General features: G+C 41.5%; 1 protein-coding gene and 1 non-coding gene across 2 annotated transcripts in view; both read right to left on the bottom strand.

Moving 5' to 3' along the window:
* Window positions 1-17,760, bottom strand: part of ACAD11 (acyl-CoA dehydrogenase family member 11) — a 110,812-nt gene that overhangs the window by 77,255 nt on the left and 15,797 nt on the right. Inside the window, exons 2-5 of the mRNA XM_075546924.1 lie at window positions 13,993-14,092; window positions 6,489-6,614; window positions 5,509-5,670; window positions 3,144-3,308 (exon numbers count right to left, since the gene is read on the bottom strand). Coding sequence (XP_075403039.1) covers window positions 3,144-3,308; window positions 5,509-5,670; window positions 6,489-6,614; window positions 13,993-14,092 — 553 coding nt within the window. The remainder of the gene's footprint in view (window positions 1-3,143; window positions 3,309-5,508; window positions 5,671-6,488; window positions 6,615-13,992; window positions 14,093-17,760) is intronic.
* LOC142447524 (U6 spliceosomal RNA) lies at window positions 10,323-10,429 on the bottom strand. The gene has a single exon (XR_012784220.1). It is a non-coding gene; the product is annotated as a U6 spliceosomal RNA (small nuclear RNA).

Raw genomic sequence — 17,760 nt, 5'->3', positions numbered from 1 at the left:
AGCTGAGTTTTTCAGCACATTTTAATGTAGTTTCTGTGCTAAAATTAGGTCCCTTGGCTGATATTTGGGCCAGCTTATACTCGAGCATATACGGTACTTGCACCCAGAACAAATTCAGGTCACATCTATAGGGAGGTCAACTGGCCAAGTATTGAGCTGGCTCCAGCATAATCAAGATTACAATGGTCTTTGCCTGATAGTAAGGCTGCTCGAGACTCTTGCCTGTAGCTAGAGTGGATATGCCAGGGGCTCAGTCTTCCTGCTCTGCAGATGGGTTTGGGGTTCACACTATCCCCCATACCTCTCCATAATTGGGTATTCATAATTTTAGCTCTGATGCTTTTCTCATCACCATATTCAAATGTTTTCATTGTCATCTTTGGATCACATCAGCTGGTCTGCTTCTTCCATGCGGACTCAGTTGACTCTTCACTTACATGGCTGCTTGTTTGAATACAAGTCCTCAAGATACTATTCCATTTGATAGCCAGGGCCACTTTCTCTCTTCACCACACTTTGCTGTAGCACCCTTATTTTTAGTGATCATTTCATGAAGGTGACCATCGAGCAGAACTAAGTGTTCTTGAATTGGGCCCAGAGTGTAGTAGGAGCCCAGACTCCATCTGCTTGTCCATGGGCTCTGCATGCCTTATGTTTACTCTGGTGGTCGTGATATGACAAAACCAAAACCCAATAAAGCCCAACTGCACTCATAGCAGCCATGAGGCAACCCGCAACCAAGCAAACAGAACACGCCCCAAAAAGAAAGGAAGAAAAAACAAGCTACCAGCAGGAAAGCAAAAACCCATATAAACAAATAAGCACAGCGTCGTCAATCGCACTATTATCATTATCAATTTTCCCAATGACCCAGTATGCTATATTTCAATGTATAACTTTTATGATCTGTCTGAGTAATGAATTAAAATTCTTTAGTTTTCCTAACCTAGGAGTAGATAGATAATCCACAAAGTTAGAATTAGAAATCCATCAGTGCCACAGATAGAAGGTAAGACACACATGCATCTATGCTTACTGTAAGTTGCTGTGCAGTTGATTCTGACTCATAGCGACCTTATGTGCCCTTGCAGAAGCCGACCACCAAGCCTGTCTTCCGAGGCGCCTCTCAAACAAACTCAGGTGCCATAGAGCGCACTCAGACTCATAGCCACCCTGGAGGACAGGGCCCACTGCTCTTGAGCATGTAGCCATCTGCACCACGCAGGGCGGGACCCATGTATGTGTGACAGATAATCCAAACTGACTTTTGTATGGACAATTTTCTGTCCTGCAGATGAATGTGCTCCAACATCTTTATGTTACTTTCTTTTTGAACTTTCAAATGGTGTTGAATGACAATATAATTATGCCATTCCCCCAACCCCACCTCTGACTCCTGTAAAGGAAACACATGATACTCAACTGAGTAGCACATGAATTCACTCACAGTAACTTTTCCTGCCCTAACACATCTTAACACTTGGAGAGAACGAAGGAAAATCTTCCTCTAACAAACAGACTTCTACACAACTGAAAGTGAAACTGACTGCCACCGAGTTCTGATGGTGACCCTGTAGGACAGAGTGGAAGTACCCCTGTGGGTTCTGAGACTCCACACCTTCACGGGAGTATAAGCCTCCCCTTCTCTCTGAGGAGAGACCGGTGGTTTCCAACTGCTAACCTTGCAGATAGCAGCCCAACACATGACTACTATGATATCAAGGTTCCTAAGAAGCAGGCTTCGGTGAACTTTAACTTCTCATTGCTCTAAGAATACAGAGGGCGAGAGGCTTGCTCCCAGGCTGACGGCACTTCTCATTCCCAACACTCTCCTGCAAGCCTGGACAGAGAACCTGTGCTGGTGCAGGGTGCTATCTCTGATTTATATGTGCTTGACGTAGTTTGTTTATAGTGCCAACCTGGCCGATAAACACAGGTGGGATTAATTGAAGGGTGTAGAGATAAATGGCTCAGTGAGCCTCACCTCTCGTCTCCTGCTCTTTGATCATCAGACCAGTGTGCGGCTGCTTTGCTTGTTCTGTGCCTCAATTTGCAAGCTACCCTACCTGTGGGACACCTAACCCATGGACTGTGTCGCTGCAATTTGAGATTCCTTCAAGACCTGCTTCGCCACACCATTGGAATTTACAGCTCTTGAGCTGGGGACTGTCGGACCCTGTCATCTGGCTGACTGTTGGTGACCTGCCTTGCTGTTTCCTGCCTGTGCCTGGATAGCGTGAATTGCTCTACAGAGGACTACCTGGAGGCCCTCAAGACTTGAAGGACTGCCAGTGTCTCACAACTCTCACGGGAGTGAGTTGCACTGAGTCATTTGTACAGTTAATTTAATTAACTGTTTATTTCTTATGTTATATATCTATCTGTATAAATAAATAAATAAATATATGTATATATAACATTATTAGCATTCTGGTTTGTTTCTCTAGAGAACTCCGTCTCACACAGTGCTCTTTACAAAGATTACACTGAGTGCACTTACACAGAGCAAGGTTATAATCACATGCAATTCTTGTGAGACTTTTTCTCTTTGGCTTATGAACAAACCTTTTTTCATGAGATGTTGGTGGAGGATGGGTGTATGGGGCAGAAGAAGACTCCCCAAGGAATGAAAATGAGCCAGAAGAAAAAACATGAACATGAATAAGAAAAACAAGTAGCCAATGCTTCCTCTGAAGAAAACAGTGTTATGTGCGACAATTCTCAAGTGCTTTCTAGGCTGTAAAGCAGGTCTTACTGAGGATTCCAAAACCCCAAGTCAAAACCCACTGCAGTGGAGTCAGTTCTCGCTCCCATTAAGCATACAGGATGGAGTGGAACTGACCCAGAGCGGTTTGAAGGCTGCCAATCTACACTGAAGCAGACAGCAAATCTTCCTTGGCGGCTGGTGCGTTTGAATTGTTAGGCTCTTCACCCACAGTGTCACCAAAAGCTCCCAATGAGAGGTGGCATTTTGTGACAGATGAAAGGTGCAGGACTCATTTCTTAAGGGTTGAAGTTGTAAAGACAGCCCAGAGCAGTAAGGCAGCTGTGAGGCAACAATAGGGATAGGGTGGGTTCCTTCTGGGGAGGGTCCAATGAGCACTTATGCCTCAAATCACACCTACATGGTAGATTTTACAAACCTCTTTAGGGTGGAAAACTATGTTATCTAGTTTAAAATCTCCATGAATCAAACTCTCTTCATTGTCATTCTCTGGCAAGTTTTTCATTAGCCAGTCAGATAGCTGGTTCATGGCAGGGATGTCTTGATGGGCTGAAGCTTGGTACTGTTTTGTCCAAGTTGATACCTGAGGATGCATAAATAAGAAAACAGACTGAGCTGAAAATGGAGTGTAAGATCCAACATCATTTCAATGATAAACAATTTGCTGTACTCCTAATAGCTCAAAACAAATGCCCGTAAGCAATACTTCTGCCAGTTTCTTGTCTATCTTGTTCCATTTTACTTCTCCAGCTTTTTATCAGGAAAAATTACTCGCATGAAAATAAGACTTGATTCTGTACTTTTTCTCCAAATATTTTACTGAAGAAAGATACAAAAGAAGGAAAAAAGTGTACATATACACATATACAAAAATAAAGAGTAGTCACAGGAAACTTCTTGAAAGTGTCAAAGAAAAAAGAAACTTCAAAAAAAATTAAAAGGGGCAAGAATTGGAGAGATTTACTTTTTATTTTAATATTCTTTCTTATATTCATAGAATTATCTTATTATGTTACAGGTGTGAGAGGTGTGTATGTTCTGTTCTCAGCCTCACATGCAAACAAATCAACCCATTCTCAAAGTCTTGATGAATCGGAACTGTACTATTTATCTGCTTGAGTTCTCCCCAGAGTTGCTGGGTGGTGTAACTGATTGACATTTGGCTGCTAACTGGTTGAAGTTTGGAGTCCACCTAGAGGTGCTGCAGCAGAAAGTCCTGGAGAGCTCCCTTTGAACAACAGCCACAGAGAGTCCTGTGCTGCCCAGTGCTCCTCTGAGACACGTGGGGTCACCGTGACTTAGAATCCACTCCATAGCTACTGGCATCTCTGCACGCCCCAAGGAGTCTCTGCTCAGTTAAGGGCAGTGAAGATCACCAGCCTTCTAGTCACATAGACCTGGGTTTAAATTTCACCTCAGTCACTTAGTGGTATATTACATGATCCCTGTAAGCCTCAGTGTCCTCATTTGCAAAATGGGACAACAATAACTATGTTTTAGGATTGTTGCAATATCAGAAGAGAGAGGAGCCACCGTTTACCTAACACGGGACTTCACATAAACAGACCATCGCTCCAAACCTTCATTTTCTTCTCCCCCTAAGTCTTCCCAAATGCTCCCTACCAATGGGCACGCTAACCAGGGAAACAGCTCCAGGCGTATCACTGCGTTTTTGTAGTTCCTTTGAGTTGAGATCCTCAACACCGCTTCCCCATTGCTCTAAAGTGCACCCTTCTTAAAATATATCCATTTTATATATTCATTCAAACAACTATCAGCTGCTTTATGTAGATGAAATTCATGGGTTAGGACTCTTAAAAGTGGCCACACGTTTCTTTAGGACAAAAACTTCTTTTTGCGTTTTACATGGAACTCAGTAAATATCATCATCATAAATATCTGTTGACGTAATTTAAAAATTATTTTTTAAAATTATTAAGAAATAAATATCTGTTGGCCTGATTTTAAAAGGGAACATAAAACATACTAATAAAAATAGGCAAAGAGCGTGAAACTGCTTTCAATTTACGAGAGGTAGTGAGTAGTTAGTTTATTGCAAGTTTTATGCAAGAGGTAGTTAGTTTATTGTGCCAACCTGGCCGATAAACACATGTGGGGTTAATTGACAGGCAGAGGGATAAATGGCTCAGTGAACCTCGCCTTTCTAGTTCTCGGGTCTCTTGCTTTCTGATGGTCAGACCAGGGTGCAGCTGCCTTAGCCAGTTCCCTGCTTTAGCTGCAAGGCTCACTTCCTGCAAGACATCACCAAGGAGAAGTCACATGGACCTACCCCAATACAGCCCTGGGTGTTGGAGACCCCTGCCAGCGCTGAGATGCTTACACATTCACTGACTCAGCTTTCCTCCTGCAGTCGGCATCATTATGTCTGTTTTGTGAGATGGAGGAGGACTCTGTGGTTTGGTGTTGGACATGTGGGTTAATGGGTTAATGTTGGACTTGTAGGCTTGGGCAGCACTGGGTTGGGATGTTTTCTTGATATGCACTTAACCTTTATATAAAACTCTCTCTTATACATGAGTTTCTCTAAAGTACCCAGACTAACACAATACACATGCTGTAAATTACAGCAGCATTTTATTCTGGGCAAAACACGATTTGCAAAAACTATATAATTTTATGCTAAAACCAAATAGTTCTGAAGGTTGATATTAAGAATCATAGCTAATGCTTCCAAAAACTATGAAATAATAGATTTGTATTTTGTACTTGCATGTTGACTGATGATGGGCAAACAAGCACATGGTTCCCCACACAGGCATTACCTGTCTTTTGCAGTAGTCAGCTCCGCGGCCATAGCCCTCCAGCGGCAATGACCGGACCTGCAGGGAGTGCAATCGCGCCAAGGTTTCGATCGTGGCCACGTATAGGGCTGTGCGCTCTGCTGGGCTGACTCCAGGAATGGTGAAGTCACGGAAGATCCTCCCCTGTGCAAGAGAACATAACAGACCATTGGTCTGCCACATACCTATTCATTGCTGCATCACCATCCCTACTCTATACAAATCCTGAAAAAGGATAACAGCTTTGAAACCAGAACCAATTCTTTGTCAATCAGGCCTGAAAACATTCCTTTGTGAGACATGTTTAATATGAGTGCGTGCTTCAAACGAATGTTCAAGGACAAGCCATGATGCACTTACACACCAAAAACTAACACTCAAGTTCACCTTTTATAAAAACAGTAATAGTTTGATTATTTATGGTTCTTAACGGCTTGATTTTCCATTTGGAGCCTCTCCTTTCTTCCTTATATCGCCCCCCACCCCCACTTCCACTTCCCATCCAAACAAAGCGAAACTCACTGCCAGGAGGTGATACTGAGTACAAGTACCCAGTGGGTCCCCGAGACTATGCTTTCTGGGAGTAGAAAGATATGTCATTCTTCCCAGGAGCAGCTATTTCTTCTACTCACTGCCTATAGAGTCAACGCCAACTCAAAGCAACCTGATTGTGTTCAAATAGCTGGCCTTCTTAGCAGCCCAACACAGAGAATTTACGGTAGTTTATTGCCCTTACATACAACTCTTTACTGACACCTAGAGGAAAAACCAGGAATAAGTTACTAAATTTGTTTCTACTCTATTCCATCCCTTCCACCTGGTATGGATTGAAGTTAAAACAGAAGTTTAAGTCTTTGTAAAGCTGAAAGTTACCTAAAATGTTGCATAAGGAATTCTATTGAACAACATCTAATTTTATAGAAATAAAAGCTGCAACAAAGTATGATTAAATATGAACTTACTTGGACATGTTCCATCACGTAAAATTCTGTCCCAATAATAGAAGCCTCAGCGCAGTACAGCAAAGGCTTGGGAACAGGGAATCCAATTGCATACAAGGCTTTCTGGACTTTAAATTCTCTATCAATCTAAACAGGGCGATGGATGATTAAAGGTCAGAAACACAGACATTTAAAAATGACTGTCTAACCTTAGGCTAGACACACTTACACATACTATAACAATATGAATAAGTTATCTAACCAAAAATGATCATTGTTTCCCTAAAGATACTCTTCAATCATGAACATACTGAGCTAGGGCTAAAAAAATGCATATTTTACAGCTAATAGATGCACATATGCATGGGACTTGATTATGGTTCTGGTAATGTGAAGGAAACCATCCCAGTACAACACTTCACAGATTTGATCACAAAGCATCACAGTTCCCAGCAGTTCCTTGCTCACCAATGTCCTTGCTCTCGCCCTTCTGTTCTCTCTGATGGTTTCCTGGTGAGACTCTGTCCTAGCTTCCAGCAACAGCAGCTAGAGCTAGGCCAGGAGGCCCACAGTGTAAGAGCTTCCTAAGCATCCAGAGTGCATTCAGCACTGCAGCACCTAGTCTGTCAAGCTGCCTCTTTTCTAAGGTGGTATCCCCAACCCAGCTGAGAGTCAGTCATCTGTCCTCACTTTTGCTCACAGGAAACCGCCACGTTTAGACCATTATATACATATATATATACACACACATATACTATTAGTCTATAAAATATATATTTTTATATGTATAAACTATTTTATATGTAAAATAGATACTATTATATTATATCATAGACATTATATATAGACAATATATATATTATGTATCAAACCTCACTTTTTAAAAACACCCCAAATTCTTAGGTTCCTTTAGTCTGGCTGTTTTAAAATCAAATGGAATCAGTGCTAAACTTGAAAAAGATACATTCACAGGAAAGGAATGCACAGGATTCTGTAGGAACACTGGGCCCCAGCTGTTCCTCAGGAGAAAGATGAGACTGACTGTCCCTGCCATTGAGAGGATTCTGACTGATAGCAATCCTTTAGGACAGGGTAGAAGTACCCCTGGGTTTCCCAGACTGTAACACTTCATGCGCGGAGGAAGACATGCCTTTCTCCCTGGGAGCAGCTACTCTTACTCACCTCTGTGGGGTCCTAGCAGCCTGCAGAGATTACAGCCTCAGAAACCCTATCCAGGGCCACTGTGAGTAAGACTCAACTTGATGGCAGTGGGTTTGGATTTGGATTTGAGTTTGGTCAAGTTGCTATGACTTGGAATCAACTGGAAGGCAGTGGATTCAGTTATGTGGTTTTATTATTGCAATTTAAGTGTCTAATAATTGGCAATTTAAGTACCAGTCACAATGTACTAATTAGTAATTAAGCTAATGCAATTACTAACACTAGCAGCTCTGAGGGAGAACGATGCTTTCTCTTCTGAAGATTCATAACCTTGGAAACCTAAAAAAGCAGTTCTATTCTGTCCTACAGGGGCACTATGAATCCAAATTAACGTAATGACAGCGAGATGGAGTTTTTTTGAGTCAGTAAATTCGTCCTCCGTCGCTCCTCACCCACTTTTCCTTTGTTCATCCCCCTGGGAAGGGGTTATAAGGTTTATCACTGTGATTGATAAACCTTTCTCCCCTGACCTCCCCTAAGCCTCCTGGTATCTCTCCTCTCATTGCTGGCCCTGAGGGGTTTATCTCTCCTGGATTCCTGTGTTGTGGACTCTTGTCTGTAGCAGTGTGCATGTTCTGGTCTAATCCAATTTATAAGGCAGAATTGAGGTTATGATAGTAAAGGGGAGGAAGCACCAAAGAATTTGAGGAAAGTTGTGTGTTCCATCGGTACTATACTGCACCCTGACTGGCTCATCTCTTCTCTGTAACCCCTCTGTGAGTGGGTGTCCAATTGTCTACAGATGGGCATTGGGTCTCCACTCAATAACCCCCTCTCCCCATTCACCTTGGGTATGATTTTGTTCTGGGTCTTAGATGCCTGGTACCTGATCACATCAACACCTCATGATCACACAGGCTGGTATGCTTCTTCCATGTGGGCTTTGTTGCTTCTCAGCTAAATGGCCACTTGTTTATCTTCAAGCCTTTAAGACCCTAGATGCTATATTTTTGATAACTGGGCACCATCAGCTTTCTTCACCACATCTGCTTATGCAACCATATTTTCTTGAACGATCGTGTTGGGGAGGTGATCATCACAGAATACCAATTGTCAGAACAAAGTGTTCTTATATAGAGGGAGTACTTGAGTCGAGGCCCAATGTCCACCTGGTCCTTACATTGACTCACAATCCACACTGCAGGCTGCAATCCTTGATCTTCATCAGCAAGTGCTTCAAGTCCTCCTCACTTTTAGCAAGCCAGGTGTGTCATCCGCATATTGTGCGGTTTATAAGCCTTCTTCCAATCCTGCTGCCATATTCTTCTTACATAATCTATCTTTTCTGATGATTTATTTGGTATACAGAATGAACAAGTATGGTGAATGGGTCTAAGCTTGGCACACACCTTTCCTGATTTTAAGCCAAAGTGGTATTCCCTTGTTCGTTTTTGTGCACAACTGTCTCTTCACCTTTGTACAAGTTCCACATAACTACAATGAAGTGTTCTGGAGTTCCCATTCTTCTCAAGGTTATCCATAGTTTATTATTGTCCACACAATTGAATGCCTTTACATAGTCAATGAAACACAAGGAAACATCTTTCAGGTATTCTCTGCTTTGAGCCAGGGTCTACCTGACATCAGCAATGATATCCTTTGTTGAATGTCATCTTCTCAATCAGGCCTGAAATTTTGGCACCTTCTTGTCAATGCACTACTACAACCATTGTTGGATGATCTTCGGCAAAATTTTATTCATGTGATATCAATGGTATTGTTCTAGAGTTTGAGCATTCTCTTGGGTCACCTTTCTTTGTAGTGGGTACAGATATGGATCTTTTCCAGTAGGCTGGCCAAGTAACTGTCCAAATGTCCTGGCATAGTTGAGTGAGTACTTCTAGAGCTTCATTAGCTTGTTAAAATGTTTCCATTGGAATTCCACCAATTCCTTGAGCCTTTTCTTTGGCTAATGCTTTCAGGGCAGCTTGAACTACTTCCTTCAGCTCCATTGGCTCTTGTTCATATTTACTTCCTGAAATGGTAGAATATTGACTAGTTCTTTTTGGTACAGTGACTCTGTGTATACTTTCTTTTCTTTTTTAAATCACTTTATTGGGGGCTTTTACAACTCTTATCACAATCCATCCATACATACATACAAGCACATTTGTACACATGTTGCCATCATCATTTTCAAAACATTCTACTTAAGCCCTTGATATCAGCTCCTCTCCGCGTATTCTTTCCAACTTCTTCTTCTTTTAAAGAAAACACAATAGTTTTATTGGTACTTCATCCATATACCACACAATTCAGTAGTTTAACCATATCAAGTTGTATAATCAGTACCACAATCAATTTTAAAACATTTTCTTCTTCCTTGTACTCAATGTTATCCGTGTACTTAAAAAATTTTTGGCAAAAATATACACAACATTCTCAAATTCAGCAACTTCTACACGTACAACTCAGTGCCATTGATAATACTCTTCATGTTGTGTAACCTTTTCCAAATAATTCCACCACTATTAACGTAAATTCAATGCCACTAAGCTGAAACTCATCCTGCTCGCCTATGGAAACCATCGGTCACCCTTTTCCCCAGGATTTTTCTTGATACAATATTCACACACACACTTCCTTAGTTAGGTCTCTTTAAAAAGGTTTATGTTCATCATCACAATCAGTTCTAAAAACATGGAACGCTTCATGAATCTGTGCGTCATCGCTGTGCAGGGGCCTTGCTAATCCTTTCCGTGTCATTCTGGTTTCAGCACATGTGCTGCACATGTGGGCACTCGACTTCTTTTGAGGCCTCCTGAATCACTCAGTGCTTTGCCCACAGAATCTCTCAAGATCACAGTTGGAGGCTTGCACTGTTTCTTTCCCAGCTTAATGCTTGGAGTGCTCTTTCCTTTGGGTTTTCTAAGTATTTACACAGTTCATTATAATATTTGGCTTTGTTTTCTTGAGCTGCCCTTTGAAATTTTCTTTTCATCTCTTTGACTTTACTATTTTTTCCATTTGCTTTAGCTACCCTACGATTATGAGCAATTTTCAGAGTCTCTTCTGACATCCACTTTGATCTTGTCCTTAAATGTCCTTTTGTTTTCTTCCAGAATGATGTTCTTGATGTTCGCCCACAGCTCACCAGGTCTTCATGAGATGTTCCCAAAATTCAGGATGGACTCAAGACCCTGTGTTGGCTCTTATGGGCTTGTTTTAAATTTTCTTCATCTTTTCTCTGAACTTAAATCTGAGCAGTTGGTGGTCTGTTCCACAGCTGGGCCCAGGCCTGAGTTCAGTTGCTAATAATTAGCTTCTCCATCATCTCTTCCCACAGATGTAGTCAAATTGATTTCTGTGTATGCCATCCAGAGATGCTTTCGTGTTGCTGAAAAAGGTAGTACCTATGAACGAGTTGTTGGCTTTGCAAAATTCTAACCTGTGATCTCCAGCTTCAGTTCTATCGCCAAGTCCACATTTTCCTTCCTGTTTGTTTCCAACTTCTGCATTCCAATTGCCAGTAATTATCAATACATTCAGAGTGAGTGTGTGATCAATTTCCAACTGAAGAATAGGGGAGAATTCCTCAATTTCTTCATCCCTAGCTTTTGTGGCTGGGTGAATGAATTTGAATAATAGTTGTATTGACTGAATTTCTGTGAAGGCCAATAGATATAACCCTATCACAGACAGCATTGCACTTCACAATAATTTTACAATGTCCTTTTGGACAATGAATGTCATTGCCATTCCTCTTGATTGTGCATTCTCAACATAGTAAATGATATGATTTTCTTTCAAAATGGCCGATACCAATCTGTTTTAGCTTGCCAATGCCTGGAATATCAATCTTTATGCATTCCTTTTCATTTGTGACTACTTCCAATTATAGATTCATATTTCACGTTCCAATTATTAGCAACTTTTTTGCAGCTGCTTCCCCATCAGCAAATGAAGATCCCAAGGGCTCCACTCCCACAGGCTTTACCAGACGCACGGCATCATGGGCGAGTCTACTCCAAGCAGTAAGTGTATCCTCAGTCACATTTGGAGTGCCCGCTGACCTGAGGGGCCCATCCTCCAGCCCATCCCAGACAATACTCTGCTTCCACTCCTTACGTTAGGCCTCTCATACCTGACCACGTTCTGAAGGTTCCCAGGGGCTCCTTCCTCTGCAGTGGGGAGCTGAGTCCTCTGTTGTTTGTTCTGAGTTAGGACGCTCCGATGAAAGTTGTTCACTTTGGGTGACCCTGCTGGCATTTAAAACACCAGTGACATTGCTTCCAACATCACAGCAGCACCCAAGCCCCCACAGTACGACAAACTGACGGACAAGTGGTGGAGGAAGCTAGCTTTGAACGAGTTCCATTTTCAGAGCTACTCATTGGGACAGGGTAGTTATCCTTTAGTGGAAACAAAAGAGCATATTACAATAATAGATGTTTTAAACCCTAGGATTTTGGAGAGTTTAAGAAACAAAAAAGGATAAAAAGATTTAAGGTGATATAGGGTTTTTCAAATTTGGCAAAGGAAAATGCAGTTGATCAATGATCCATGGGATTTCGGTAAGATGGCTAGATACAGGGATTTCTAACCATTCCTAACATGTATTCTAGGAACAATGTTTCCTTGCCCAACCTACACACACACACCCCAGTGTGCCGATGTAATAATAATAATGATAGTAAAAAGACAAGCAACAGAGAGGTGAGACTGCTACTGTTTCCAGCGGCCATGCTCCCTCTAAGGAGACAAATGCAACGTGTTTTAGCAGACTATGACTAAATGGGAATGCAGGCCAAATGTTGCCAGCTCAGCTTCCCAGAGGGATACTGATGAGAACCAGACTGATCAGAGGGCGGCAGTGGGAATGTTTCGGGCAAGGTGAAGATAAAGCTATACATTTGGAGTTGCATGGTTCTGGAGGAGGCTATTGGGTGCTGGTGGGAAGAGAAACTCACTCCTTTCTTCAGGAGATCAAAGGAGGCATATGCTTCCAGGGTTGGCGTTGAAAGGGTGGTAGTGGTGGTAGTAAGGAGGGAGAAAGGATGGTACGAGGATTCTTCCTGTTGCCCAGAACTTCTGTGGAGCTCAAAATAACTACTGGGAGCCATGTCATGGTGACACGTAATAAAAGTTTTCCAATGTTTTCAATCATAAGCATCCAAGTTACTTCATGTTTCCAGAAAGATGATGGGGCTCAGAAAGTACAGTGTGCTGAAGTACAGAAGAACCTTCAGTCTTCTATCACTGTGCTATAAACCACACCCTTCAATGGTCTTTTCCAGTGGTGGGGCTGGACAGTACCTGTTATACATGACTCAAAAGAGCCCCAAAGAACAACAAAAACAGTTTTTATGATGTCCATTCCAATTCCTCGCAATGCCATGTATTTCAGAGGGGGACTGTGCACCAGATAGTTTTCAATGGCTGTTTGTTTGTCAAGCCTTTCTTCCAAGCGTGTTGGGTAGACTCCGCCTCCAACTTGTTGGGTTAAGATACAAGAATTTCCCATTGGTGCTGCTCTGGGACATGATTATGATATGTTAAATACACAGTGGTTTCAATGCTTTTTAAAACTTTGGTTTCTGTTCGTTCATGTTGTTTTCTCTAAAAATCTATGGTTAATACGTTTTCTAAAAACCTTTTTTAAAAGCAAAAATACTTTTCTAATCTTCACTGATAAGTCTAATATTTAGAGAATAATGTGGAAGATCTCTCAAAAGCTTTCTCTTCAGAGATTAATCATAACAAATTCATTAAGTAATTAATTGAGCAGATATTATAAGATACTGTAATGTCTCAATTTTATAAAATTTAAGTATTTAAATGAAGTGAAATACACCAATTACTTGTATTGAAAATAGTCACAAAAGGACTATACCGGGAGGAATTAAACCGTGAATATTGTTTAAGATTAATAGACCAGAAATTTCAACCTCAGTCTTATAAATGGACCAAAACCAGACAAAAAGCCCAAACTCATTGCCATGGAGTTGATGTCAACACATAGTGCCCTTATAGGACAGGGTAGAACTGCCTCTGTGGGTCCATGAGACTATAACTCTTTACAGGCGGAGCAAGCCTTGTCTTTCTCCTGCTGAATTGTTGGTGGTCTTGAACTGCTGACTTAGTGGTTAGCAGCCTAATGTGTTACCACTACACTTTCAAGGCTCCTCTCCAAGAATGGACAAGGATTCAATTCAAGTGAAATTTGACTCTAGCTAAGAAAGAAAATGCATTTTTAAAATTGCTTAGTAATCATATAATGTCTTTTTAAAGCAATTTAAATTATTTTTCTATGTATAAAACAATATGCCACCAAAACATGTATCATTGCATGTGAATATCATACCTGGTGTGCTTTAGGAAGAAGAGAACCTGGTGGTTTTTTCCTGAGTACATATGCTTGAATGCCCTTCTGGAGATAGAAGGTTGGATTGGACTGCCCTAGTCTAAAAAAGAAATGAGAGAGGGTCAGTTACAAAAATAGATAAATACCAGAAGCAGCGTGAAATACAATAAATCCAACTCAACGCTAGCAAGTCAAGAGGGATACTGCCAGCCGCCTCCAGCAGGAACTGGTGGTTGCTAACAAAGCAGAAAATCTCACAATCTGAAAAGCATGACATTTGTTCAGAAGACTGTCTAGAACAATGTCTAGATCCAAGGCAATGAAGGCAGGAAGCAGGTATTTGGGGTAATAAATCAGAAAACTAATGAAAAGATGCTGAAGAACTGGATTAGTAACCACTGATCTGTCCCTGGAACAGACAATCCCATACGTGTGGCGGCAGCTACCACCCAAGTCGGCTTGGTACAATGGAAGCGCTAATTACCAATGTGTCAGGTGTCAGAACAGGTATGACAAGGTACATACCAGGGACAAGGTACAGGAGCCCAGCTAACAACACAAATAGCAGCTCTCTCCACTAGACGAACAGAAATTTTTACAAAGACTAAGGATATATAGTCCAGCTACAAAAATTATTCAGTCTAGACCCGCACTTCCAGTATGTAGACAATTAAGAAGCATCAGCTTCTGAAAAATCTAATAACACGGAAGAAAAATCCAAACAAAATAAACAGAAGAATCAGTCCCTGAGATAACAATAGAGGAAAGTGAACAGTTGTTGACATGAGCATAAGTAATAATTTCTAAGACACTGAACCCATAAATTATCCATACAAACAATAAAAAATGAGCTGTTGAGATATAATTAGAGTCTTGGGTGGTAGGAAACCAAGCAAGTTGACATAGAATTTCCTGCACCTTCAAGTAAAAAAAAGAATAAGTTAAAGAGCAGGCTGGGTGCAGCTGAAGACCAAATTAGTGTGTTAAAATGTCATGTGAGGTAGCTTCCCAGTACACAGAGCAAAACAAGCAGAGGAATAAAAAATGTGGTAGAAACATTAAGATATTCAAAAATTATAATTCAAAAATTGTACCATATACACTCGAGTATAAACTGGCCTGAAATCAACCGAGGCACCTAATTTTACTACAAAAACTGCATTTTAAAATGTGCTGAAAAACTAGCTTAAACACGAGTATATAAGGTAAATGTAAATTTTGGGGTGGTGGTGAGTCACTATTTAATCCACTACACAGGGGGACTTTGGAGCGTAAGTTTGGACTTTGGAGCATTGTCACAACCCAAAAGTAAGGATGCTGAAGTTCTCAGACCTGAACCCACTGGGTACTGGCCAGGGACCATCTCAGGCATGATAATATTCAAGCCAAAAAAGGCTCTGATAGCCAGGCGGCCCCCAAAGAGCCACAGTTGGCTGCTGGAGGATGTTTTAGATTGAATTTCGTGTCCCACGAAAATATGTACTTAAATCCTAACCCCTATATCTGTGGCTAATGATCCCTGGTGGCACAGTGAGTTAAGCACTTGCCTGCTAACCAGTAGGTCAGCAGTTAAAGCCCACCAGTCACTTTGTGGGAGAAAGATGAGGCTCCCAGAAAGATGGACAGTCTCGAAAACCCCATGGAGCAGTTCTACTCTGTCCCGTAGGGTCCCTATGAATTTGAATGGACTCAACAGCAGTGGATTTTGTTTTCTAGTTTAAAGCTGTGGCTATAATACCATCCGGGAAAATTGTTGTTGTTGTTGTTGTTCTGTTAAGAGGCCTTATCACTGAATGTTTTAAGCCAATCACCTTTAAGCAGCGTAGGACACAAAACCAAGGTGGGGGAAGAGAGATGCTGTGTCATGATGATCTCACAGGAGCAGAAATTTAAAAGATAAATGAACCTTCCTTGGGCACAGACTGCCTGGTGGGGTTTGCAAATGCACTATAGCTGAAAGGAAGTGCAGGGAGCTGAATGAAGGTTGAACATGATAGTTGGACAGGAGGAAAGTAAACCGAAATAGAGGAAAGAACTAGGAGGCAAATGATATTTACAGAGGTATAAACATAGGCATGTACATATGCAAATATATTAATATATAAGGATATAGGCCTATTTACATATATTTCTAGGTTAAGTATTAAGGTAGCAGATGGACATCGGGCCTCTGCTTAAGCCCTCCCTCAACACAAGAACAATTTGCTCCAATAACCCAGAATTCTGTGATGCTCACCTTTCTGACATCATTGCTGAAGACAAAATGAGTGCACAAGCTAATGTGGTAAAGAAAGCTGATGGTGCCCGGCTATCACAAGATATAGCATCTGGGATCTTAAAGGCTTGAAGATAAACAAGTGACCATCTAGCTGAGAAGCAACAAAGCCCACATGGAAGAAGCACACCAACCCAAGTGATCACAAGGGGATCTGGTGTCAGGCATCAGAAGACCCAAAACAAACACCCATTTTGATGTGAACAAGAGGGGTCAGAAATGGAGACCCAAGGCCCATCTGTAGACAATTAGACATCCCGTCACAGAAGGATCACAAGGAAGGGACGAGCCAGTCAGGGTGCAGTATAGCACTGACGAAACACACACATTCCTCTAGTTCTTTATTGCTTCCTCCCCACCCGTCTCCACTATCATGACCCCAGTGCCATCTTACATCTGACTAGACCAGAGCCTGTACACTGATACAGGTAAGAGCTCTCGAAACATGGAATCCAGGTCAGATAAACCCCTCAGGAACAATAATGAGAGTAGTTATACCAAGAGGTTAGGGGGAAGGTGGGGAGGGGAGAAGGGGGACAAAAGGGGAACTGATCATAATACAGCATGCTTCAAGGGGGACAAACAACAGAAAGAGAGGTGAAGGGAGACAGCGGATGGTGTAAAATATGAAAATTAAAATAATTTATAAATGATCAAGGATTCACAAGGGTGGGAGGACATGGGAGGGAGGGGGACAAAAGAGGAGCTGATACCAAGGGCTGAAGTAGAAAGAAAACATTTTGGAAATGAAGATGACATTATGTACAAATGTGCTTGATACAATTGGTTATATGGATTATTATAAGAGCTGTAAGAGTCTTCAATAGAATGATTTATTAAGGTTTCTTTTAAAAAAGAACCTTCCTCAAGAGGCAGTAGAGAAAGGAAATCTTCCTCTCGAGAAAATCCTCTAAATTCAAACATCTAGTCTCCTAAACTGTGAGCAAATAAACTTCTGTTTGTCTAAGACACCCAGTTATAGTATTTCTAGTATAGCAGCATTAGCTAACAGACAGTGGCAAAAGCCACGAACACCAGAGTGGACGAAGGACCAAGAGGGCCTGGGCAAGCATCGATAAAAATAAGTTTCAAATTCGCAACCATGAATCTCAAATTGAACACTACCTAGTAGTTATATTTCCTTAGCCTGTTTGTTCTTCCAAGCTCTTGGATAACTATTTTATACTTTCTCCACTCTCCTCAAACCTGTAATAATTTCTCCTTCATCTTCACTATCTCTTTTAGTGAGAAAATAAAAGCTGGCAGATGACAACTTCCACGAACTTTCACTACCATATCTACCACTTAACGGCTTCTATACCTGTACACTATCTTCCCTCCAATGTCCACAAAAGGACGCTCACCATTTGTGGCAGTTACATAATCTCTTGTCAAACTATGAAGTGGTGGAGTCTAGCATGTCTATCAGGTCATAGCCAATGAGGCCTCTCTGTGGGCTTGGCCTTCTCTGAGGATTCTGGGAGCTCCTGTCT

The sequence above is a fragment of the Tenrec ecaudatus genome, chromosome 4, assembly GCF_050624435.1.
Source record: "Tenrec ecaudatus isolate mTenEca1 chromosome 4, mTenEca1.hap1, whole genome shotgun sequence".
Classification (NCBI taxonomy): Eukaryota; Metazoa; Chordata; class Mammalia; order Afrosoricida; family Tenrecidae; genus Tenrec; species Tenrec ecaudatus.
Note: the sequence above shows the minus strand (reverse complement) of the source record. Positions and strands in the feature narration are given on the sequence as shown.